At 41.3% G+C, this 23,232-nt stretch overlaps 2 protein-coding genes across 3 annotated transcripts; one reads left to right on the top strand and one right to left on the bottom strand.

The window, feature by feature from the left end:
• The first annotated feature begins 1,822 nt into the window (after positions 1-1,822).
• MANSC4 (MANSC domain containing 4) lies at positions 1,823-5,154 on the top strand. The gene is made up of 3 exons (XM_058023560.1): positions 1,823-2,066; positions 3,451-3,585; positions 4,478-5,154. Exons 1-3 carry the CDS (start codon positions 1,823-1,825, stop codon positions 5,152-5,154), a joined length of 1,056 nt encoding a protein of 351 aa, XP_057879543.1.
• Positions 5,155-8,551: 3,397 nt separating this feature from the next.
• MRPS35 (mitochondrial ribosomal protein S35) lies at positions 8,552-22,430 on the bottom strand. 2 transcript variants are annotated; one of them, XM_058023355.1, is made up of 8 exons: positions 22,246-22,430; positions 20,727-20,770; positions 19,741-19,908; positions 19,288-19,348; positions 18,195-18,334; positions 17,346-17,455; positions 16,798-16,867; positions 8,552-8,987 (listed from the first exon to the last, which is right to left on the bottom strand). In XM_058023355.1, exons 1-8 carry the CDS (start codon positions 22,418-22,420, stop codon positions 8,715-8,717), a joined length of 1,041 nt encoding a protein of 346 aa, XP_057879338.1. In that variant the 5' UTR covers positions 22,421-22,430; the 3' UTR covers positions 8,552-8,714. The 2 variants fall into 2 exon arrangements, with proteins under 2 accessions (XP_057879338.1, XP_057879339.1); XM_058023356.1 differs by having other exon boundaries at positions 22,280-22,430.
• Positions 22,431-23,232: the final 802 nt, after the last annotated feature.

The following is a 23,232-nucleotide window of genomic DNA, read 5'->3' as shown; positions in this document are numbered from 1 at the left end:
TTAAAATTTATTCAGGAAAAGAGGAGGAGGAAAGAATATTTTTCACCTCTTTGTTAAGTGCTTCCCCAGATTATTTCAGGTTTCTCTTCTTGGAGATATGGAAAGAGTAGGAGTGAGAAAAGCAATCAGAAATGAACATTTTTGCATGCAAATCTTGCAGAACAAAACAGATCTGAAAATCATACTAATTCATACTACAGGATGTAATGCCAAAATACAATCGTGTCTGTCAAAATTGTGAGTGTTTTCCAAATCAAGTGATACCTTGGGATATTTGGAAAGCTGAAACAAATATTTAAAAAAATACACTGTCTTGTGGTAATGGTAGATAAAAGTCTAAAAGCTTCCCTGTGCAGTCCACTGAGTGCAAGCTATCAGGCATTTTAAAATGTATTTAAGGTTTTAAGTGCTGATTATCACAGAGATGAAAATATCAAACTCCAAAACTAAATAAAACAACACAAGTGCCAAGAGCTGCTTTTCAGGATAGAGGCCTGAAGAATTACTCACTTGCCCTCTTTCTAACAGTTTAATTCTCATATTTCCCACAACAGACATTTATTTGGAATCCTCTTAATTATAGCTTCCAATGAATAAAATAATGCCTTGGCCTTGCTATTAGATCAACAGAGGTTAACCTGCTCTGGGCTTTTTTATCTTCCACTGAGCTGTGTAGGGTACAAAATATTACACCTGTCAGTTCATTTCCAAATTGGGGGCCTAGTTCTGGGAGAACAAACATCATCTGTAATGACTGAAGAACTAAAATGATTTTGAGGCTCTCCCCACTCCACTTAAATGATCTACACTTCATGTGGAAAAGAGGAAATTCCTTGATCTCAATCTTGAAGAGTAAAAACACAGTGTAAAATATTCTTATGTATTGAACACCCAATTTTTATTGCAAACTGTACTTTGATCTAAGTCTCTCAACCTCACTATACAGACCACTGGGTTTAAATCAACTTCTGTATTGTAATATTTTAAATCTTTTCTGTATGAAAAGTGTAACGTGGGAAGCAGGGATCAGACTTGGTCCTATTTAGGAAAAAATGTGGGAGTTTCAGGTTTCAGATCAGGTGCTTGAAAAATCATCTCCCTGTGTGTCAGCTGTGTTTTCTTTCTGACAGGCCTTTTCCTAGCAGAAAACCTTGTATGGACTGCTCAATGGTTTTAAAGTTATTAGGGGGAGAACACGATCATAGCTTGACTTCCAGCCCTCCCCAATCATAGAGAGTTCATCTGGTTCTAGATCTTTGCAAATAAAATTTTATTGTTCTTGCAATCAAAATAGTGTAGGAAAGGGAACAGATCTCCACCTCTGGCTGGAGGTTCATGTGTTAGCAGAAGAAGGCAAATTTCTGCAGTCACCAGATAACTACAAGTGTTCAAATCCTAGACAGAGCTGTTTCATTGTAGTGAGTATAACAGTGTTCCTGAACAAAATGAGGTGGAAGAAGGTGCTGAGCTTGCAGTTTTTCACCAAATCTCAAGGCTGTCTGCATGGCTTGGTCTGAGGACAACAGACACAAATAAGGGACCACAGAAACGAGTTCTCTGACTGACTAAAGACAGCCTGTCCCTTTTGTGTCTCAAACCCACCTCCAAATAATTAAGTTAGAGAACAGCAATAATAACTCTTTCCAATCTTGTGCAGCTCATTAAATGTCTGCTCTCTTTCAGCAGCCGCCCGGACAGCACCATGGGCATTGTGTGGAGGAGCCCATGCCCCTGGCAGCATCCCCAGATTTCCAGGGATGCTCTCTGCAGTGCGGGCGCGGCGCTGGGGCAGAGCGCGGCTCCCTGAGGCCCTGCAGGGGCCATGGCCGTGCTGCTGGCGGCGGCACAAGCGCTGCTGCTGCTGCTGCTGGGGCTCCTGGGGCTGCCCGGGCTCCCCCAGCGCCTCTGCTCGCCCACCGCCTTCTACAAGAACTGCTGGATCCGGCGCTTCCCGGGGCTCCTGCTGGACCTGCGGGAGTCGCGGCGCCGGGGAGCGCGGCTGCTGCGCGGCTACGCCGAAACCTCGTCCCAGCAGTGCAGCAGGAGCTGCTGCCTCCTGAGCAACGGTGAGTGCTGCTTGGCAGCGCCCTGGCACGCACTGAACCCCCATTTTGGGTAATGTTTATATAAACAGCTTGAAGAAGAAACAGAGGGGGTGGAAGGAGGCAGGAAAGCAGAGGCACATTGCAACTCTTGTCCCATGGAAAGGAAATTGATAGTCTGTGTTTTTTCAGAAGACTGCACTAGGAACGCCCTAAAATCTTAGGGTCTGCTTTGCAACTTTAGGTCTTTGTTACAAAGCTTATAATAGCAATATTAAGAGAGTAACTTAGTTGGCAATGCCAGCATTAAGAGAGTAACTCTTCAGTATTCATCCCCATCTATGGGGCATCCCCATCTATATTATAGAAAACAAGCAGTGACAGTGATTCCAGCAGCATTCTGTTCCTGCAGGATGGCATCAGACTAGGACATGGTGAGAGGGAGAGTGGAGGGGACACACAGTGTGTCCTTCACTGAAATACAAATTTCCCTCTTATTCTGTGTTTATACCATGCAAACCAGGTAATACTAAAGTTATAGCAACAAATAATAGCAGTTATTCAGCTGGCCGCCCCTTTTCTCTGGTAAACTCAGGCTCAGAGTAAAAATAAACAAAATCATTCTTTGTCCTAAGCCTTGTACTTTGTCTGTATCACATTGCACTTGTGCTCTACAGGAGTGTATTTTAGAAGGATACATGAATTGCATGTTTGTGGTGCCTAAATTTTTAAAACTCTCCAGGCTGGAAAGGGGTTGGGATATGGTTTTGGAGGATGAAAGTGAGGTACCAGTTACTAAAAAAAGTCAATATAAATTTAGATTATATTTTGAATTATGAGCAAAAATATGACCTTCACAACCTGACAGTGACATAAATAACATCCAGCAGCAATCCTGCAAAGAGTCAAATTCTGTCTTAAATAATGTGAGGTGGGAAAAATACATACATTTTAGCAAGGTTGTTCCTGTCTCGAAAACAAGCTTTTTCTCATATCCCCCCACATGGGACTGGATACTTACAGAGATAATAAATGGTAACTTGAAATCTCCTTTTTATAATCACATATAGTCAAACAAAATTTGTTACTATCTTAACTAAAGCAGAGACATTAGAGGGCATTTCAAAGGGCTTTAAATGAGTTAATATTTAATGAGATACAGAAGTAGAACTCATATGGCTGTTCCAGTCCAGATGTAAAATAAGAATATAAGTTCTCTTTTGACTGTATGCTCAATTAGTTTATATGAGAGTTTATAATGAGAGAACCAACGGGAGGAGGATCTGGTCTCTACTTCCACAGGATCTAGGCAAATATATTGAACTTCTGATGTTAAATAACATCATAACATGCAAAATGCAATGGTCATTCCGCTGAGAAGCTCACCTTTGTTCTTTATGGGTTCCAGTCTCCTGCAATCTAGCAGTGTTCTACCACGGAGCCATTCATGGGAACAGGAACTGCCTGCACATGTCTTGCCCAGCTTTGGAAAGCTGCATTCTAAAGGCTGGAGTTGATGTCATTTTGTACAACATCACAACAGGTAATTAGGCATTTCATTTATAAAGCTGAAAACAGCAGTTCTGGGAAATGTTAAAATGATACCAGGTCAGCTGCTGTGCTAAATGATCTCCTGAAGTAACACACAACACTAAAAACAGATGAAGACTTATTTCCTTTTTCATCCATTTTCATATACCTGCTTCTGAAAATAATTCCCCGCTTTCTTCCACTCAATGAGAAAGGAGCTTGAAGATATACCCTGCTCTCAAGATTCATGCTCTGAGTACCTCATCAGTGCTGTCCTTGGCCAAAATATCCTCCCAGCTCTGAGAGAGGAGGCTGCCACTGCTCCATGTCCCCAGACCCAGGCAGTAACAAAGTTGAATATTTATTTTCATTAGGCAAATGCCCTGTGAGCACAGAGGTAAAACAGACAAACACATAAAGCAAACACACCAACGAAGGGAGCACCAAAAGCCTCATCCTGCTTTTTGTGTTAGTGAAAATATATAAATATGTGTAGATACACACACACATATATACAATGCAAAGCGCCCTGGCAGCTGGGCTGAGATGCTCTCAGGGTGCCCAGTCTGGACCCCAGACTCAACACCCCTGGGATGTTTGAGCCCCCAGGGTGCAGCCTCCCTCCAGTTGCTGGTGCAGACTGTCACACACAGAGCTTTCCTGGATTTTCATACCCTCACTACCCTTTCCTCACCTTTGGTTCCTTCCCTTAGTATCCCATAGTAAGTCGTGTGCAATCCCAAAATGCACATCCCTTGCATCCCATAAGGTGTCCCATAACCCAAGGCAGTGACACCTCCAATCCAAAAGGGATTATTTGAGCTCCCTGCCCTGCCTCTCTCTCCATTTTTGTGGGTGTGCAGACAAGCTTTTATCAATAAACTGACATTATCCTATTTCCATAGGGATTGATCCAGATCTTCTCATTTTTGAGAAACTGAAATCCCAAGAAACAAATGCCTACTCCTCAGCAAGTAAATCTGAGAGGCAGCACAGCACAAAGACCCCTGACGGGGGAAGATGCCAACATCACAACGGCACCACGTCAGGTTCTCCTCTGCTCCAAGCTCCTCCTGCTGCCACGAGCCATGGCTTACCAGCAAACACTCCCAGCCCCAGCTGGAGCCTGACAGTGCAGAGAACTGAAGGTGCTGCCTATGCCAGGGCACAAACCTCCCCAGCAGCCATTGATCTTACTGAGAGGACAAGCAGCAGGTCAGTCATCACCAGCTCAGCCAAGAGTGCACACTCAGCTTTGAACCCCAAGCCTGCCCAGGTGTTATCCCACGTGCCCACCCGTCCTCACCTGAACAGCAGCAAGCAGCACCCCAATGAAACCAAAGGCTACAGTGGGAGGAATTCCACATCAGACAATGAGGCAGCAGCCTGGGAAGCTGCAGCTTTGGGGGTCTGGCTGATTCCTGTTGTCCTGTGCTCCTCTCTCCTCTGCCTGTGCTGTTGCACTGTTGCCCTCACAGCCGGGCGCTGCAGCTACAGGAGGGGTCACTACAAACCTGTAAGGACAAGAACAACCATGTCCAGACAGCTCATGAAACATGCTCCTGGCAGAGGTAATCTGTGAAACAACATCCTGGCTCTGAAACAAACAGGATTTAAAAAATGCACCCCATACACCAGCTTATTTCTGTCACAGAAGCAGTGATAACTTAGTTCAGAATATTTTGGTTATTATTTAATTCTCAGCAGATGAAGCACAACTCCTGTCTCTTTGGGTAGGAAACACCCACTCATAGCTCCAACTGTTTGAAGCTTTTTGGTTCGTAATCTGATGCAGATTAATGCCTGACAAACACTTTAACACTTTCCCCCAGGTTCAGTGCAGCTGCAATGTTAGCATGTCTGTGTGGCAGAGAATTATTTAACTGGATGAGAAATCCCGCTATAGTTATTTTTGTACTTGTCTATCTGCTACCAAATGAATAAACATCCCATGTAATGCAGGAATACACAGGTGACTTATGAAATGGTCTTTTTGTTTGAAATGGTCAAAATGTATTGTATTTGCAGCGTGCCCCATGGCAGGAAGGAATGATGGATCTGAATAAAATAATTTATTATTTTATGATACTATATTATAATAAATACTATACTAAACTACACTAAAGAATACAGAAAGGATACTTACAGAACGCTAAAAAGATGATTATGAAACTCATGACTCTTTCCTTGACATAACTTGACCTCGATTGGCCAGTGAGTGAAAACAATTCACATGAAATTAATGAAGCAATCACCTGTTGGTAAACAATGTCCAAACACATTCCAAAGGAGCAAAACACAGGAGAAGCAAATCAGATAATTATTGTTTTCCTTTTTCTCTGAGGCTTCTCAGCTTCCCAAGAGAAGAATCCTTGGCAAAGGGATTTTTCCAGAAGATAGGACTGTGACAAAAATGATCCTATTTTCTGCCAAAGAAAGGCTAAAAGAAACCTGCCTGAAAACAGGGGAAAAAAATTGTCCACTCTTAGGAATGTTTATATGGGGCATAAAAGGAAAGTTCCCACAGGTGTGCACAGGGGGATGCACACCTCATTTACATTGTAATGTACATGACACATTAATAAGTGACCAGTGCTAAAGATGTGTTTATTATTGTGCTGCAGAGCTGCTTTAACCTATAAATCTCTTAATCTCTAACTCTTCAGTTTTAAAACTTCAGCACAGGCTTCCAGAGAGATGGAGGATGATGCAGTATTCTACAGTAAAATAGAGATGTGTAGTTTACTTCTTAAAAATATGTGCTGTATTTTATGTCCTTGAGGTTGGGAAGGCTCCCACAGGAGTTAAGATCCAGTGTTCCAGGTATTCTGCAGTCACAGAGAAATACTGTCGCCTTCAAACACAAACAGTTTAGAGGCAGAAGCAGAATAGCAGAGAGGAACATTCAAGAGCTCAAAATAGCATCCAAGCTGCCTTTTGTCCTGCCCACTGCATTACACAAGTTCTGTACTGTAATCACAAGTGTAAGTTTGAGTTTTATCCCAACATTGCTCTTGGCCAGTAGGCATCACCTGTTTTTGGGAGAGACACTTGGTGCTCAGGAGAGTCACCTTAAATCCTGCTTGTGTTACTTGAAACACTTATAGGATGTATGTAAGCTAGATTTGAACACTTCAGAGAGAGCTGGACATGCCTGTGCATTTTAGGTTTTCCATCAATTAGCTGTGAAGCTAATGAAAAAGTCAGTTTCCCTTGCTGTGCTGTTCTTTCTACCAGAAAGAACATTTCTTTCTACATTATTATTATTTATAAGGTCAAATTGTTGTTTCAGCCATGACTTCCAGAGTTCTGCTTAGGTCCATTCTGTGAAAAGCAAAGGAAAATTGGGATGTCCTCTGCTGCAGAGGATTTTCTCAGATGCTCACATGTCCTGGATACAGAAGGACAGGTTTGTGGAGAAAAGCAAACTTACAGGATTTGGGGTTTCTTAAGGCATTTCAGGGCCTCACTCCTGCCAGCCCTGGACACGCCACTGGCTCCCCAGGCTGGCTCCTAGGGCAGCCCTTGTGCAGGCACTGACAAAGCTAATTAAGGAAACATTTCTCCTGTGCACATACTAGAAACAAACTGCCTCTGGAACAGAGCCAGGCACAACTTCAGGCCCCATTCTCTTGAGTCAAACTGCACTTACTTCCTCCGTTGTTCTGGTTTGATGGTTGTTCAGAGATTTGGAATTATACAGATATTCCCATTTCAAATGGGAATTTTAAACATTGCCCTCATTGTCCCTGGATATAGGATAACAGCTGACACTTTCCCCATATTAAGCTTCTGCTAAAATTTTACATTAATACACATCCACAAGGAAGGACTACTAAAGAACCAGGTCAGCCAGTGCAAAATTGGGATTACAGAACATTTTCAGTCTTTGTACAGCTCTGGCAAATTCTCATAGGAATTAAAATGCTGCATTAAACTCAGTCTCTCACCATATGAAAACAATCCTGACCGAAGAAGAATCCTTCCTAAACTGACAGTGTTTTGGCAGTGGGAGCAGATGCACTCCTTGGCTGTATGTACACACAGAGCACACAGTGAGAAATCCTAGCAGGGAGTGAGTCCAGCACACAGAATGCTGCAGGAATCAATTCCCCTCAGCTTTCAATGTCTTTTTTCTTACACTGCTTCTGCTCAAAGAGCTGCTGGCATGGGCAGCTCTTTTATAGGTATGCAGAATCCTTAACTCCCTCTGCCCCTTCTAGAGAATGACTTTCTCTCCAAGTTGAAATCTTACTAAGCCAGGAAGGTAGAATAAAGCAAGATTTATTTATCCTTTCAAGGTTTGGTAGGGTTCTTTTTTCCTTAATTGTGAGAAGGCAATAAAATTGTGATTCCAGAGTTTTAAATCAATTACAAATTATCAAATATAACATAAACATCCATATAATCCTTTCTCTGTGCTACATAGGATGCTACAAACTTTTTTTCTTTCCTTGAAGCCTGGGTACATTCAACAGAGAAGTCAGCAGGCCTGAGGGTAACAAGGCTCAGTCCATTTCTATTTAGTTACAAACTCACCTCACCAACTCTCATCATTCTTCCTGTCCCAGGTACTCTGGGATCTTCTCAACAACTGCTGGTTCACTTTCCCATTACCATCCCATTTTTCACCTTATTTTACTCCATTATTTTAAAGACAGGTGCTTTTACATAGGATATTTGTTTGCCCTCACAATAACTGAGAACCTAAACCGTCCAGAGTGCTTCAACACCTCTCCAAGTCAGATTCTTAGGCAACATTATCCTTATTTTACACATAGGCAAAAATCTGAATGGCATTTGAAAAGCATTTAGAGCTCCTAATTTTCAGACTTTTAATTAATGGAACTAGAAGTATTAACTAATTTCATTAGTTTTGACATTGTTGCTCTAGGTTAAATGCCCAAAGTGTGAGAAATCAGAATGTGATTAAGCAGAGGACTGATCATGCTAACAAAACACAGAATAAAACATTCAAGTTACCAGTATGAATCCAAACATACTTTATTCAAAAGACAAGATTCATGGACAGGACTTAACTCATCATCAACTTTCTGGCTCAAGTTCTGAATAATTATACATCCATATCATCAGAAATATTAACACAGAAGTTGAATATCTCTGTAATGAGATCTGCTCTTCTCATGCTTGTATATTCAGTAGTTTCTTCACAGATTCCTTGTACTGAGATATGTTACTTTCTGTTTCACCTTCATTTTTAAGAGCAATGACTGAGTTTCTGTAATTCTTAACCACCTCAGATGCCAGCAGCTCCTCCTTAGTGACATTACTGACATTCTCTGAGGCTTTTATTCGAAGCAGGGTGTCCAAGGCATTTTTCTGAGACTGACTGTTTTCCCAGATATACTCTTCCATGTCTTCCTCAGACTTCTCGCTCTCCCACTTCTCATTTTTCTGAAAGAAAAAGCACAACCTTAAAAACTACCCAGGACTGAAACAAAGCAACAATAATTTGAAGAAATTGATCTCTCATTGCAATTCCCTTTAAATAAAAACTGCATTCATGGTGGAAGGTATTTCCTCCTTGTAACTCAAGCCTGTATGAGCAGGATGAACTCCTTTCTCCCACCCACCAGGTTCTTTCTGTATCTGGCAGATACAACTGGCTGAGTCACAGTGGGAGAAAAAGCTTATGGACTGTACATAATGAGTAACTAAAAACCTTGCAAAGTAGTTATTTCAAAGAGCCCTCAGCACTGCAGTTCTGGAAGCAGAACTATGTCTCTAGCACAGAGTTCTGGTCTGGCTGCACTGGCTGGTGGGGGAAAGTGAGACAGTAACGAGTAACCCATGAAGTGATTCATGAAGAAAAGCACCACCAACAAATCCATTTCTTCCTCCTGCAAAATACATTGCTCAACAGAATCTCTATCCACAAGGTGCTGATCTTTACCCAACCAGTGCTGCAAAATTAGACAGGATCACAAGTAGGGCACTGACAGAAGACACCATCCCAGTGCTTGTAAATACACTTATTCTGTATCAATTCTGTCTTTCAGTATGTCTCCAGAAAGCCTTGAAAGAATCTTTAAGGAATATTTCAAATGCTGTTCTTATTGTACTTTGATAAATACAGATGCTTCAGTGATATATCTGCATTTTTATATATTTCCACTTTTATATATTGCAGGCTGTATATTTGAGTATTTATAATTATTTAGTACTCTACTGATGTAACCAATATGTCATATCTTTATATTACCTCATCTATGTAAGAATCACAATTTGAAGTATTTTGGGTTTAGGTTTGCTATTCATGTTTTTCTTACCACTGTTATAAAATCATGCCTAAATATAACTTGCATTTCTCTGGAAATATATTCAAAGAAACCTTATAGTAAAGCCTTTACATCACACTGATTTTGTCTTTTCTAAAATCACTTGCCCAAAAAGGGCTCTTCAGTAAAATTTTAGCTGTGCTATGCACAACTAAAAAAAAAATCTTGCAAGTCAGTGTAGGAGGGTTTTTTTATTGTTGTTCAGGGTATATTTTGTTTGGGAAGGGTAAGGAGGAGTGTGTGTGCTGGTATTTTCATTTGTTTATTTAAAGGTTATTCTTTCCACTAAGGATCAAGGCTGCTGCAGTCAAGCCACAGTATTCAATAACCTTTAATTAAGCCCCAAGATTTTTTTCACCCTTCAACTCTTGTGTGCTTGGATTCCTCCATCGGAATTTAAAACAGTTTCCCAACTGCTGTGTCCTGCACCTGGTAAATGGCATCTCTTGTCTTTTGAGTCTGAGTCCAAATGTTTAGTCAGAAGCAGCAATCCACACTGCTCAGAGGTTCATATGACTGACATTAAACCCTGGACACAATAAAGCACAGGAGTAAAAGGACCTCACTCAATTTCTGGAGGGGAAAAACAGGAACAAAAGGACATCCTGTAGCCCTGTACTGCTGAATCATTAATGGAACAAGTGGGCACAGTGAAGTGTTCCTTGTCTGTTTGACAAACCCTGCAACCCAGGGTGGAGATTTAGAGTTTTATATTAACAGCATCACCCTGCTTTACACATCCCCTGGTTACCTGCAGAGTGGCTATCCAAGACATTTTTCCCCTGAACTCCAACAGAATTTCCAATCCAAAGCCTCTCTCACAAGGATAGGGTTTCTCAGGGGTAAGGGAATATGGGTATCACTGCTGGTCACTCCCTGGACCAAACTCATGCCTCAAGTTCAAACAAAAGACCCCTGTGAGGCTTTTAAACACTTCTAAGTGACAGCAGAAACAACAAGGACTAATGACAGTATTACATTTATCTCTCCAGGAATATCCTTCTCTGTACACAGCAACTCACAGGATTCTGGAGATGCATGCTGATAAACAGATTAAGATTTCCCTACTTACTGAGCATTACAAAGCAAGATTTTAAAGCAACTGTTGAGTATTTCTTTCTTGGAATCTTTCCCAGCAGAATGATGTTGTCAGCATGGATTTTAAAATAAAATCTTGACTGTGTGGTGGGAGGTGAGGGGGAAGGCAGGAAGGGATTTGACAGTAGGGGGAGATTTCCAAATCCATTAGTTCTTGCAAACTGTATCCAGTGAAACTTTGATATCTTTTCAACAGAATTTACTGCAAGAGAAAAGTGACTGTAGGATTATACAGGCAATTGGAAGCATACTCTAGGTAGACAAGCACCATGAAGCTTGAACAGTGGAAATGTTACACAAAATGTTGCAGTCTCAGTTTAAAGTGTTATGAATAAAACTAATAAGGATGATTAAATAAAGCTCAAAAGTTAGGTCTTTATCACTCAAATTTTATTAGTTGAATTATTTTTGTCCCCTGCAGACTTAACATGTTAGTGAACATGTTCCAAACTGTTCACCAGTTTTAAAATTGCAGTCTTAAAAATGAGAATAAAAGTGTGAGAAGTGGAATCCAAGTGTGATATTGCATAATGTTTTTCTAGAATGCCCAAATTTGTGAACCAGTTTAAAATAAGAATTCACTAAAAATGGTTTCCTCATTCTATCACACCTAAGACAGAATCTCAGTATTATCCAGCTTGGCTAAAGATGCACTCAGCTGATACTTTCAACCTTTTCCTCTTAAAAAACTTACAATAAGAATAAAAAAAAAACCCAAATCAAAACACCAGAAAACAATTTTTCCATATAAAGTCAAAGATCTAAACCTATGACTAAAGAGGCATAAAAGGTTGTTTTTTCACTTCCTAATGCAAAGATAAAGAATTATTTTTTCAATGTCATAAACATAGTAAGAATTTGTTTCTAAGCCAATTTTTAGCTACAGTTTATGCCAGTCTTTTGGGAGATTTACAAACCTTTACAGTGCTGAATCTGAATTCTGAAAGAGTATGAATGCTAAAATAGACTTTGGACAGTGAAGCTGCTTTTTGCATGTAAGCCATTAACAAAAGGCTTCTCTTTATATGGTGCCTTAAAGTGCAGAAGAAAGGGAAGATTTTGGGATCTCTTAAGCAGGCATTTCACCATCAATGTGCTTGGGGTTTTTTCTGCCTGTGTAACTTGCACAATTTTGTTGCTGCAGTGATACAGAGGCTTAAAATTTTCAGTTCCCTGATCTTCCTTTTGAGAAAAAAAATTTAACTAAAATTCCTCTAGTGGCACACAGAAATCTTGAGGGCAATTAAAAGCATGACTCATGTTGGTTAATTTTCTTGTCAATGGTTTGAAGAGTTAAATATTTAATGCTGTTTAGCAAAGACCAGGTATTTTAAAAGGATTATTTTTGAAGGGAAGCAAAGTTCCTTAAATGCCAAGTCAAATTTCAAACTCTGTACAGCCTGGAATAAATACACCTATACCTTTGTATTGCATTGAAATAAAAGATGCTCTGTGATACAATAATCTTAGATTTTCACCTAAAAAATAATAAATAACAGCTATGCTAACATTTTCCAAGTTTCTGGGAACTTTCAATCCTAAGAGGAGTTGCCAAAACAATTATGTGCTTATCTCTTTGGATATAATACACTTTGATCTGTACTACCTAATTAATTAACAACTTAGAAATCTCAACAGAAGTTTGTAGAAAGGCAAAACCTATTTGAATTATATGAGATTGGATACAGAAATTGTAATTGCTTGGTGATGTGGAATAAGTTAAAATCCATTCTTCTGAATAAGGAGAACTGTATTTTCTAGGGCACAGCAATGGCACAGGACAGGTAGGACCTCTAGAGGGTCAAGGGAAAATCAAGAGAAATTATCAGGATAAAAATTGCAGTGAGGTACAAATGCATAACACAAAAGGAGAACAAGCAGAGAAACAAAAACAGAACTCTGCCCTAAAGACTAATACTACATAAGAGATGCTGCCATAATTAATGATGCTCTCAAGTCTAGTCTCTGTAACTAACTCAGGAAAGTTGCCATCAGTCTCTTCAAAACTAAGGACAATATCTAATTTCCCTAGGCTGGAGTAGCTGCATGCATTTTCTGGAAAATCCAGGTTTCTGAAAGGGTCATTTGTAAGGTATTTATCTACCTCACTTTGTTTTTAGAAGGCTGACCAGATAAGATTCTGATCTCATCAAGACAGATCAGTGATATTAAAAATCCAAGATGATTTTCTGTTCAGTTTATTAATGTCTATGCCCCACGAGACTTTGTTTCACTCCAACATAGACTGAAAACTGAACAGCCTCAAAAATTGTATTTATGCATCAAAAAGAGCCTTGTTCTTCCAGCAACAACAAACATGGAGCTAAGCACAAAGTATTAAAAAAGCTTACTACAGTCAGAAATATTACAAAGACAATTCCTAATTCAACCTTTTTGATGAAATGCTCATCCTTTTTGGTTCCAAGAGGTACAAAAAAAGTGTAACCTTGTAACCTTCTTCTACTAGAATACACATATCCTGTCAGGAAACCTCCTTCCTTTGATTTTAAATGTTTGAACTCAGAGAATATGGATAAAGCCACTTTAGCTCTACCTTTTCTGGCTCTCATTACTGATGAGGATTTTCTCAGCTGATTCTAGTGAGCAGGCAATGCAATCCATGGTTCAAAACAAAGGACACATTCCAACATTCACAGATCAGCCTCACCTCAGCCTCAGTCTGCATAACTTAACCACGCTGAGAGAGAAACCTGCTCTAGGAAGGGAGGGCACAGTCACACCACCCTTCATTGTTCTAAGGTCCCCAAGTCAGGAGCTTCACCCTGGACATCTTCAGTGATGCTAAAAGTGCCCAGGGAGCTTCAGCAAGACTTGAGTGCCCCCTCCACCTGCCACTGCAACTCTACAACCCCCATGCCATAACATCCTGAGTGTTCCTAACATGAGCTTTGGAATCCTAACTAGCCAGAGACCTGCTTAGGTTTCAGCAGTGGACTCATATCCTTTCCACATATTTTAGGCTGAATTACAAGGTTAACTCCCACTATGAAACTGCAAAATTCTGCTGTTACCAAGTATTACCGGCATGACCTGAAGTGGTAAAAATTATGTTAATTTGGAATGTCTTAAAATTACTTTAGTTTAAAAAAAAATGAAGATGAAGCCTAAAGAAAAGCTGTATGGTAGATTTGAGTGTTATCATCAGTGGTCATGTAAAAATACCCATTCAGCATGCAAACACAGTCACTGCATCCCACCAGTGCCTTGCCACTGAAACTCTAAAAAGAAATGCAAAAGTAGTTCCCCTGAAATTCAATCAAGCTGTACAGCTTCAGGGTTGATAGATTTTAGTTAAGCCTCCAGTGCCATGCTGTCTGCCCATTCTTCATTTTTTTCCTACCCTCACCTTTCTGTTTCTTACTGTAAGAAGCAGTGGAGAATAGAAAATCCAGGACAACATTTTAGTAATCTTTTAAGATCCCAGCTTAGCAAGGCTGAATCAAATCCTTCACTATCCCTCATCCTGTGTATGTTGAAACAGCACATGGAATTGGAGCAATAAAAATTTTATTCCTCCTAATGTTTTTCCTTACTGGAAAATTGACTTTGTGCTGCATTTGCTTCTCATTCCTACTTTCAACTCCTGACAGAACTGGACTTTTGAGTGATTAAAGATTAATCCAAGCTGTGTGAAGAAATCCATCCATGATCCTTTCAACCACTCGAGGGCAGCAAACTCTAACTCTTTACAAACCACTTGAACCATAAATGCACATCCAGGTTTGGAGTGATGTTACAGCATTCAAGCAGGACCAGCATTTGAAGGCAGCAAAAATGCAACTGGTTAAGCTGCTGATTAATAATCCATTAATATGGCTCATTCTTTCACTGAATAATTTAATCCAGGCACAGTCCTAGGGGATCATTTGGAAGGAATCACAGAAGTACAAAGAAAAAAAATTAAATTCTTACTAATTGGAGCAATTCAGCCATCTAATATATTCTGAAAACTAAAAAACACAAATATCTGTGTTTAATTAAGCAGACAACTAGCAAACAGGAAGCAAAACGTCTCCAAGTATTTTAGAATGAGAAAATAAATGAACATTCTTAGGTTTTGAAGATTTTTAAGACTGTTTTAAAATAAGTGAACTCATGGGTCTGATACTGCATTTGTAACTGTAATAAAAGGATGATGCATTCCTGGCAACTAAAACATAATTACACTTGAAATTCCATTTCCTGATGTATATCTGCATATAACATTTCCCCCTATGCATGCTTCCAACTGACAAAATGCAGTAATCCAGATATTAACATAAATCATAGGAGTTCTGTCACATTTAAAGAGATCATGGGCAAAGTTTTCAGGCTTGAGGGCAGAAGTTACATGGATCCAGCTTTCCTTCACTCAGCAGGAATGGAACACTGCTCTCATATTTTGATTCAATTCCATCAGCCACATGCATTAACAGTGTGGCACTACTCTGCTGGGAAAGTCATCAAATCCTACAATTAGTTCTGCAAACAGGACTGATGTTACTGCCAAAATGGAAGGCCAGACCCTGTCCATCCCCCTCCAATATTAAAGTTAATGTAAATGAAAATAAACCACACACTGTTTGCTCATGGTTTACAAAATGGATCCAAACTATCTTTCAGCAAGTTATTAAAAAGCACTATCCCTGATCAGGGGGGAAAAAAACATGCCACAAAATAAAACATGTCACACAAAAGCAAATCCCATGTCTCAGGAAACCATTAATTTTTCATGGGAATCAAAGACAATTACAAGTGATTGACAAACTCATCAAATATTAACGTGGAGGATGAAAGGTAATAAAAGTGCAAGAGACTTGTGCATATTCAATACACACTGAACACTCCTATATCAATATTGCATAGCCCTGTCTGCCAGCACTAATTAAAGCTGGAGCCCAGCACAGCCATGGTGTTTGTCTGAAGTTATTAAAGTGAGCACTGTCTAGCTTCCTTGTCATTGCTTAATACTGGAAACTAGCTGCCATTAATTTAAGATTTGTAATGCAACGTGATGCTGTTGGGGAGAAAAACATCCATGAGTACTTGAAATCCACAGCAAATGTTATCTTTCACCACCAATTTAATTTGATGCACTCTAAAATTACAAAATTATTCTTCAAGGCAAGTGCCACTGAAAAAGAAATATATCTCATCCTCCTTAGGATGTTCTTAACATCAGCACTGCAGTGATCAAAATCAAGAACAATTAATAAAAAATGCTAAATGCAGACATTTCCTACTCTAGAACAATAGAAAACAGTAAATATGAGTTTTAGCAGTGGATAAGGTACAACTTCTGTAAGAGTGACATATGGAGATGGTGAAGGCTTTGTCTGTCTCAAACAATGGGATAATGACATGGGACATTTGAACAAAGCTCAGTCATCCAGAACATTACTATGGATTTCCAACAACAACAATTTCAGTTCAGACTGCTCACTTGTTTTCTGTGAAAAATGCCTGTAAAATTGTTGAAGGGCACCAACACAACCACAAAAACACAGCAAACAAATCTGAAGAATTCCCTGTGAAAGGAACAACTGCAGTCAGAAAGTGGGAAGGCTGCCCCTTTTCTGAGCAAGAGAGAGCTTGAGACAAGGTATGTGAGAGAGCATTTAAGAAGAACACTTCCAAATGACAGCCAAAGTTTACTGCAGCCCAGGAAGAGCTCAAGAAAAGACATATTCTAATTAACAGACAGGAGTTTGGAATCCTGCAAAATGTTCTCTTGGTTGAATTTGAAGAAAAGTGAGTTGGAACAGAAGGTCATTTACTTTAAAATATGACAGAAAGCACATTTAGAGAGTCCACACACAACTGCTTACCCAGGATTCGTGGTACAGAACTGTGAGCAGGTGCATGCCATAATCATAGTTCTGCCTTCTTAGGGGACACCTGGAAATGCAGAAACATTTTTTTGAACAAAAGGTTAAAATCTACCATCAAACTTTGTACTGTGTAATGTAGGGAATCTAAGGAAATGTGTGGTTGAGTCCTGTGTACTTCTCAATTACACACAACCAAGAATAATATCACGGAAGCTTGAGTAATAAGAACACAGGAGAACGGGCAGCAAGGCAGCAGGAAAATATTGTATACCTTGTATACAATACCCAAGGATTTACAAATCTTCTGGAGACATTAGAAACTTCTTTGCCCCCTGTGCCAAAGTGGAATCCAACATACATTAAGTCTGAACTCTTTTAAAATGTGTTTTTAACAGTTAATAACAGGAGAAGTGTTAATTAAGTGCCATTTTAGCCTTAAATTATAATAATTCACCAAGACAATAACTGGTATTACTGGAAGACACCCAGTCCTTTCTCAGCTGTGGGCATTGCTACAATATTTTTGTGTCCTTCTGGCAGCTCACCTGTCTGTTGTAATTGTGAGCACATCTGTCTCCTGACAGTACCGCTCTCCCACGAGCTTAATCAGCTTCTTCTTTGCATGGTCATCCAAATTCAGGTTGGAAAGTTTAACCTTCAAGAAAAGGAGAAAACAACTTTAATTCCTTGGAAAATCCACACTTTGAACTCTGGAAGCACTTGAGACAGGCAGATTTTCTATCAAGGTGAGCTATTCAGGATGCATATTCAGGATGCAATTTATATCTGCATAGTATAACTTCCAGAGATGGTTTAAAAAGCTGATTTAGTGCTAGTTTGTAGAGGAATTTTTAGCAGAGAGCCTTTCTCATCTTAGCTGCCAGGCCTTCCCCAATCTTCCACTGTATTTGATAGCAGAGATGCTTAGGAAGAAGAACTTGCCATCTTCCTGCTTTGGGATAAATCAGGATGGGGAATCAAACCAGTACAGAGGTGCAAACTAAAGGGCCTGAACATGTCATGTGATGGGGGACAAGACAATGAGTTCTAAAATTCTGGAATTCTGTAGGTGTGGAACAGTTCATAATTTGCAGAATTTCTTCGGATAGTATCACATTGAAGTCATAAGACAAAAATAATGTGAGTATTCAAACAATTTATACCTGCATAGAATCCCCACATCCCCACAATGCCTTACAAGTCCCAAGGTCAGTGAATATGAATGGACACATTTGGTGAGGAATACACAGATGTACTCACTTGTGTGTGATTTTGAGTTCCCTCCATTTCTCTCATTTCCTTACAGAAGATCACACTGGCATGTTTGGTTTGGAAAAGAAACCCAAGCATTGAGGGGTTTGAAGCAAAGGCTGTTTACCAAAACTACCACTTACTCTTAAGGTCACCACTCTTGCTTTGGGATTCCGAATAGAAGTCCCTGAAGAAACATAATCAACTGTTTCAACTTCAATGGGAAAATGCTGCTCACATTTCTCATCACTGTCCAGAGCACTTGGCCATTCAGTGCAGAAATCTGTACAATAAAGAGAAAAACACTCATTGTATTATCTGTATCTTATATACCTGTAGCTTTGGTATATTTGGCTGGGTTTTTTTTTCTTTCAAATGAATTAAAATACATGTTTTTAAAATTACTAGTCTGAGAAACCATACTCATTTAGCTAACAGCAGTGTTTCTGCTAGACTTGTTCCTGTATTGCCTTGTCTGTTTTTGGCTTCCCCAAAAGAGGATGCAGCACTGCAGCTGCAGTCTCACAGCTGCCAAACAGGATCATAGAATGGTTTGGGTTGGTAGGGACCCTCCTGCTTTGGGGATTTTTTACGAGATCCAGCTGCTCAAAGCCCTATCCAACCTGAGCTTGAACACTTCCAGGATGGGGAATCCACAGGTTCATTGGCAAGCTCTTACAGTGTCTCACAAAACAGGCTTCCTTTGCCTGAGTTCATCAGGCTCCCCTCACAGTTTTTCTGGGTGGAAGGATGCTCCTGGACTCCAGTAGACCCTGTGTCTCCCCAGCAGACCCTGCTCTCACAGAGGGTCTCACATTAAAAGCTCTTTGGTCATTAAATGCAGCCCATAATGGCTACTGACTGAAGCCTGCTCAATCAGAGAGTTCTCTGAGAACTGAGTCACACTCATCACTCACCTTCTGGAAAGCACTGAACTATCAACTCATCAGTTCAAGCAAGCTCTCGTGCAAAAGTAACATCTCAGTCTTACTCTTGTGCTGACAACCTCCTGAGGCTTATCTGCCACCACCTGGATGACTCCTGGCAGCAGCAGGAAAGCAGACAGTCCCAGCCACAGCCAGCTGAATAACCAGCTCCACAAGTGTACCATGCCTGATCTCCATCACACACAGTCACATCTTGCTTTGTCTGAAAACTTCCAGAGATGGTTTAAAAAGAAAAAACCAACCAACTAAACAAAACAAAAAAAAGATTAAAAAAAAAATCCCCTCTCACCTTTGAGAGCTGCACAGTGCTTCTTAATTGCAGGAGGAGTAAGATGCAAAAAATTGGGGATCTGAAACAGACGCATTAAGAGTTACCAAAATAATAGCTTTTTATCTGATCAGAAGTAAATGGGCATTACTGAAATCTGATTACACTTCTCACATTTGCTAAGGCAGTATAACATGCTTATGGAAATATTCATTTAAGAAGACTCTTCCCAAGTTTGATTTAGGGAAAGACTTGAATCTCTGACAAAAGTCACAGGCATGATCACCCTAAAAAGTCTCCTGATATAATTCACTTGTTAATTAACTTTATATTTGTTCCCACTTAGAAATTTGAGAGGATTATAACCCTTAATAGCAGAAAGCAGTCTCCAAGACAAATAATACAATCAAAGCAGTGTAGCCTTAGTGAACAGTGACTTTAAACGTGACCCCCCAGCCATGGCACATGTTTCACCTTGATAAGCTCTAGGTTGCCTTCTTTTGATGGAGGCACTCCTCTCTTCACTGGGTAGCCCATTCTGATGGGGAGAGGCACAGAGGCAGGTTTGAAGGAAGCTGCTGTTGGGTACACACTGCTCCAGTCCTGATCCACAGCCATCCTCTCTGTCCTGGGGGGTGCAGCCTGTTCAAGGGAAAAGGGGACAGGAGATATGTGGAATATACCACAAGGCAGGATCAACACATCAAACAATGATTTCAAGAACCAATTCCCACAGCTGGACATTTCAAGACACCTTTACAGCCAAAGTTAGTGCTGATTTGTAAAGGAATTTTTAGCAGAGAGCCTTTCCCAATCTTCCACTGCATTTGATAGCAGAGATGCCTCTGAAGAATAACTTGCCATCTTCCTGCCTTGGCATAAATCAGGAGGGGGAATCAAACCAGTACAGAGCTGCAAACTCTATTTCCTAAAGGGCCTGAACATGTGGTGAGGGACAAGACCATGAGTTCTAAAATTCTGGAATTCTGTAGGTGTGGAATAGTTCATAATTAATAATGCTGAAATTTCTTGCCATAGAAATTCCAGTGTAGGGACAATGTACCAGTACATTGCAGAAATAGCTTATACTCTCCAAAAACTGACCAGCATTTCAGCCAAATGCTCTTAGAAATAGAAAAGTTTTGTGCCAGAAAGCAAGCACCACAAATCCTGTAAACTCAGCCTGAAAACAACATTGACATGTCTGGGTTATTGGAAATGTCACTTTAAGATACTTTTCAGACCTGCACTCCCTGGTGTCAGTGCAAGTTAACCATCAGCTCAGTGTATATTTTTGATAACACAGACTGAAAAGATTACAGAAGGCAGGTGCTGGCCTGGAATGCTCCCAGGGGATTGTTCCACCAGGATTTGACTGCAGAAGGGGCTGCTGGGCAAACTGACACAACACACAGAAAACTCTCCCAACACGTGAGCTGCCTGTAAATTTCAGTACTCACTGATCTTACAAACTGTGGTGTCCTGCCTCTTCTCCTTACTGAGCCTGAAAGAAGGAAAAACAGAAGAGATTAACAAAAAGACATTTTAAAAATAAATTATTTACAGTTTTGAGAGCAAAAAATGTAGGATAATTCTGTATGGTTTTTTTTAGTTTTGTGACAATATCCAGTAATGCTCCCCAATCTTTACATGGAAGAAGGGGAAGATCAGATACTCAGTAGTAAAGATTACCAATTAATTTTGTAAAAGATAAGATAAAAAAGAACTTGGAGGACAAAAACGAAGGACAAAAATGAAGAACATTTCTGCCTTCATTCCTATGCTCCCTTTCCCCTTTCCCACACAGCAGTCACAAATCACTCTACACCAGCAGCACAAAATGGATAAATTTAAAAGTTCCCATTTCCAAAGGAATGTGCCATGGCTCCATCCTTTCCTTCTGACAGCTCAGCTTCACACCCTCCTCTGTGCCACTTTGCAGCACAACTAACCCTGCATGAACAGTTCAGACATTGGATTGTTTCTCTTCTAGAACTGGGAGTGGGGAACACCTTGATCCTGCTCCCTGGGCACTTCCAGAGAAAGTGGAACGGGAAGTGAAAGAGTTTAATCCATTTCAGGTCTGGGATTCTCCTGGCTCTACTTTATAGCTCACTGATTTCACCTGGAGCTGTGGTGAGGGATCCCTAGGGATGCATTAAGTCTCCAAATACCAAACTAAACACTGATTTTTGCATGCCTGTCTTCATTTCCTCCTCCTCCTCAAACTCTAAAACACTTCCAAACCCCACTGTCCAAAAACCACACCAGAATATAATGTGGCCTCAGACATACAAAGGTGAACCTGATGACAATTATTTTCAAGAGTCTGGTTTGAATTCAGAGGTTTCATCGATTGTACATATTTACCATAAAGCAATGACTGAGATTTAAGAAAGGATGTTTGGGTTTTTTAATATCATTCATCTTACAACCCTACCCCATAAAAACTTGTGGATTTCACATGTTAATTGTTTCCCTTATCTGAGAACTTTATGTCTCTTCATCCTTTTCTTGCTATTAAAATCTTAAACCGAACGATACATCTGTTCAGGGTGGTGCAAGAGATAATATTCAGATAATATTATTATCTGAATACTATCTTTATTATTATCTTTATCCCTCGACCTACCTTTTTCGTGGTGTTTTCACATACAGCCACACATCACAACAACTTTACTATATCTGTTAAAAACATATGTAATTTCAGGCCAGGACACGACACCTTCTGCTACTACAGCGTCACCGGACATCACTCAGAGGCGCTCTCAGCGACCTGCCGAGCTCCAGATGCCCACCGGGAAAAGCCAGACCCACCGCTCCCACTGGCACAGGCCAGGCACGACCCCAAAGGCTTCCCAGGAGCACACACAGCGATGAAATTCCCCTTGGGCACAACCTAACACAGGCACCGCTCGGTGCAGCCCTGCCCGCCATGCCGGCGGTGCAGCCCGACCGCCCCGGGCACGCCGCGCTCACCTTCCCGAGCCTGCGGCCCTTCCCTGCCGCTCACCGCGGGCGCCGACGACAAAGCGGCGCGTCCCCAGCGAGGGGTGGCTGGAACCCCGCTGGCAGCCCGGGACAGCAGAGCCTGGGACAGCAGAGCCCCGCCGCTCAGCCCGACCCGACAGCACCGCCCGGCCCGCGCCGCCATCGCAGCCCCGCCGCGCTCCTCCCGCGGCCCCGCCCGGCGCGACGGCGGCCGGCTCGGGTCCGGCCCCGCACGGGCGAACGCGGCAGCGCCGCCCTCATGGAGCCCTATAGGGCCCGCTCTGTCCCGGGAGGAGCCGCCGGCAGCCCAGGCACTGTCCCTGAGGGCTGCTGTGGGGCTCTGAGCTGGGAATATTCCGGGTGGGAAACGTGTGCCCTGCACAGACACCCCGTCAATCCCTGCACAGACACCCCAACAATCCCTGCACAGACACCCCGTCAATCCCTTTACAGACACCCCGACAATCCCTGCACAAACACCCCGACAATCCCTGCACAGACACCCCAACAATCCCTGCACAGACACCCCAACAATCCCATCCTGTGCATCCCTGAGAGCGGTGTCCAAACGCTCCCGCAGCTCTGGCAGCCTTGGGGCCGTGACCATTCCCTGGGGAGCCTGGGCAGTCCCCGACACCCTCTAGGGGAAGAACATTTTCCGATATCCAGCGTAAACCTCCTCTGACACAACCCCAAGTCCTGTTCCTGGTCACAGAGAGCAGAGATCGGAGATGCCCCTCTGCTTCCCCTCACGAGGAAGCAGCAGACAGCCATGAGGGGCCCCCTCAATCTCCTCCAAATTTTCCCCCCTCACAAGTTAAAATAGAACTTCTCCCCTCAGTCTCCTACAATTTATTTTTGGGGTATTTACTTTTTCCCCCCATAACCGAAGGTAAGGAAGACTGGTGAAAACAGCCATACAATACAGCTAAGAACAGGAGATCTAGACAGCAACTGAATAAAAGTTTAATGAAC

This window comes from Melospiza georgiana, chromosome 4, assembly GCF_028018845.1.
Source record: "Melospiza georgiana isolate bMelGeo1 chromosome 4, bMelGeo1.pri, whole genome shotgun sequence".
In the NCBI taxonomy this organism is placed as follows: domain Eukaryota; kingdom Metazoa; phylum Chordata; class Aves; order Passeriformes; family Passerellidae; genus Melospiza; species Melospiza georgiana.
This window is presented reverse-complemented; position numbering and strand designations above follow the sequence as displayed.

Bases quoted from the DNA above. Each gene is read 5' to 3' on its own strand.
- MRPS35 (XM_058023355.1), bottom strand. From the start codon at position 22,420: ATGGCGGCGCGGGCCGGGCGGTGCTGTCGGGTCGGGCTGAGCGGCGGG. The intron at 18,335-19,287 runs GTGAGAGGGGAT...TTTATTGTACAG, and splicing joins GCACTGTGCAGCTCTCAAAG to ATTTCTGCACTGAATGGCCA. The intron at 8,988-16,797 runs GTAAGCAGTTGT...TTTTTCTTTCAG, and splicing joins TTCTGTACCACGAATCCTGG to AAAAATGAGAAGTGGGAGAG.
- MANSC4 (XM_058023560.1), top strand. From the start codon at position 1,823: ATGGCCGTGCTGCTGGCGGCGGCACAAGCGCTGCTGCTGCTGCTGCTG. The intron at 2,067-3,450 runs GTGAGTGCTGCT...TATGGGTTCCAG, and splicing joins CTGCTGCCTCCTGAGCAACG to TCTCCTGCAATCTAGCAGTG. The intron at 3,586-4,477 runs GTAATTAGGCAT...CTATTTCCATAG, and splicing joins TTTGTACAACATCACAACAG to GGATTGATCCAGATCTTCTC.